The sequence below is a fragment of the Octopus bimaculoides genome, chromosome 13 (genome assembly GCF_046866305.1).
Source record: "Octopus bimaculoides isolate indiv1 chromosome 13, ASM4686630v1, whole genome shotgun sequence".
NCBI lineage: Eukaryota > Metazoa > Mollusca > Cephalopoda > Octopoda > Octopodidae > Octopus > Octopus bimaculoides.
This window is the reverse complement of record NC_142940.1, coordinates 44,630,962-44,633,150: the sequence shown is the minus strand read 5'-3', so window position 1 is coordinate 44,633,150 and position 2,189 is coordinate 44,630,962. Positions and strand designations below refer to the sequence as shown.

The following is a 2,189-nucleotide window of genomic DNA, read 5'->3' as shown; positions in this document are numbered from 1 at the left end:
GGAATAAAGAAACAGCAGTAAAAAATATTTATTGGCATTAGAGCGGAGGGAAGGAGTAATGGATGGAGCAACTCATATATGGCTTAGCATATTTAGTTACGTCTGATATCCCAAACCCACCAGGGTCAATGCTCTCATTTTAATTGTTGCTTTTATATGTCATAGTATCTAGAAGGTCGCTAATAGTACTTTTGTCAGTTTCTAGCGTTCGTGTCGAATAGACTCCTCACTTTGTTTTTTCAGAAATTTCTTATGTCTGCAACAACGGGGAATACGAATTTGCCAAATATATTCAGAAAGAAAGAAAAAGTCCCAGGTTTTCAAATTTCTAATTTTCCCTCTCCACCAAATTTCTTTCTTTATATTTGAAATTTTTCGATTTTTAAAAATTCCACATTTAAAACAGAAAAATTAACGCTCTGGAAATAAAAATTCAAACTTTCAACCTTTTTTTTTTTTTTTTTTAGCTGATTGCTTACCATAATTTTCAGCTTAAATTTTGTGGTAATAAAAACGAAAAATTACTGCTAAATAACCCTTATATTAGAAACTAATGCTTGTCACTTAAATTGCGCAGATATTATATAATTCTAGATACGATAGAAAAATCGTTCGGAGTCCCATGCCTTCACGAGAAAGAAAAGAAAGAAAAAGGGTAGATTCTTTTTGCTTCATCTTTTGTTTTTAAAGCATTCTTGTTTCATTCAAAAGAAATTACAATTTCGAAAAAAAAAAAAAAAAAGAAACCCCAACAAATGGCAATTACAAGTTTGATTTTCTCCCCATTTATGTTCTTTCTGTTCAAAATACAATATGTCTGAGGGGGGAAATAAAACAAAGCAAAACGGCAGGGTCACAGCGAGAAAGCGTCTGCTCTACCAGGCTAAATAACAGCGGTTGAAGTTTGTTGTGAATAAAATGACATTATAACTGAAAGGTATCAAGTGAAATAAATGTATCAAGAAGCTTAAATAAATAGATTAGAAAGAAAATAGAAAAATCATTGCTTACTGTGTGTTCTGAAGGATTCAAACATTGCAAAGCATTACAGAAGTCGTTTGCAATAAAACCCGGCGAACAGATTCCCCAGCGCATTGTTTCTCTGTTTGAAAGATACTAGCAAAATAAACTTGTAGTTGGTGACTGCTCTATTTAATACAAATATTTAGGCTTATTGCAACAGGCCGTCTGTCTCATTACATCATTATCATTATCAGCGAACAATAACTCTCTTCCCTTTTCTGTCGTGTGCTTACATTAGAATTCAATATTATTATTTAACTAGCATACTCCTGTTATCAGAAATGCCGACAGTTCTGTTAAAGATAGAAATGGTACATAACTTTTTATGAAACCATTGTTAAATATCAGCAATCGAGAAAATACAGGGGTTGGATAAAATAATGGAAACACCTAGCATCATCACTTCATAATTTTGAAATATCTATAAAACCGTCAAAAGCTTCTTTATTTTTATTTATTAGTAGTATTGCCTAATATGTTTTGCTAAAATTGCTGTTTCTTTTCAGATATCACCAGAAAAAGGTAATTAAAATTCATTAAAATGACACGTCTATCGGACTTTTAAATAGGTCAAATCTGGTGCTCGTATGGCAGGCGCTAGCGTAACGAAAACAGCCGAAATGTTTGGGGCATCAAGAAGTAATGTCTCGAAAGTAATGACAGTCTTTGAGAAAGAGGGAAAAACCTCCTAGTCGAAAACACTGGGCCGGCGGATTTCCAAGATATATATATTTATCTAAATCTTGTACGACTCTTTTATTTTTTCCTTCTTTCTATCAGCCCTTTCACGCTTACTTCGTTCATTCCACTCTTCGTTCTTTCGTTCCCCCTCTCGCACATTTCATTGCCTTCTCTTCATGCTCACTTTCCATCCTCTTTTCACTTCACTGTGTCCCTGGCATTTTTTCTCGCCCATTCTTATTTTTTCTCTCTCTTCTCTCCCCCCACGTGACCGGTGTTCGGCCAAGCCTGATCTTTCTTTTTTGGTTCGGCAGCTGTCCGTGCAATATCTATATTCTTCCCTGTGCCTGTGAAATCTTGTATCCCTGCCGCAAGTCTTTACTTCCACACACGCCAGCTTAATTTAATTCGTCCTTAGTCGAAAGACACCTGTTGTTATGTCCTGTTATTTGTATTTGTGTAACCTTCTCCGTTTTTTTCCGTCC

The 2,189-nt window shown here is 34.9% G+C and overlaps 1 protein-coding gene across 1 annotated transcript in view; it reads right to left on the bottom strand.

Annotated features, from left to right (window-relative positions):
• Window positions 1–1,266, bottom strand: part of LOC106873778 (trans-1,2-dihydrobenzene-1,2-diol dehydrogenase) — an 18,127-nt gene extending 16,861 nt beyond the window's left edge. Inside the window, exon 1 of the mRNA XM_089361682.1 lies at window positions 1,012–1,266. Coding sequence (XP_089217808.1) covers window positions 1,012–1,095 — 84 coding nt within the window. The 5' untranslated portion in view covers window positions 1,096–1,266. The remainder of the gene's footprint in view (window positions 1–1,011) is intronic.
• Between the last annotated feature and the right edge of the window lie 923 nt (window positions 1,267–2,189).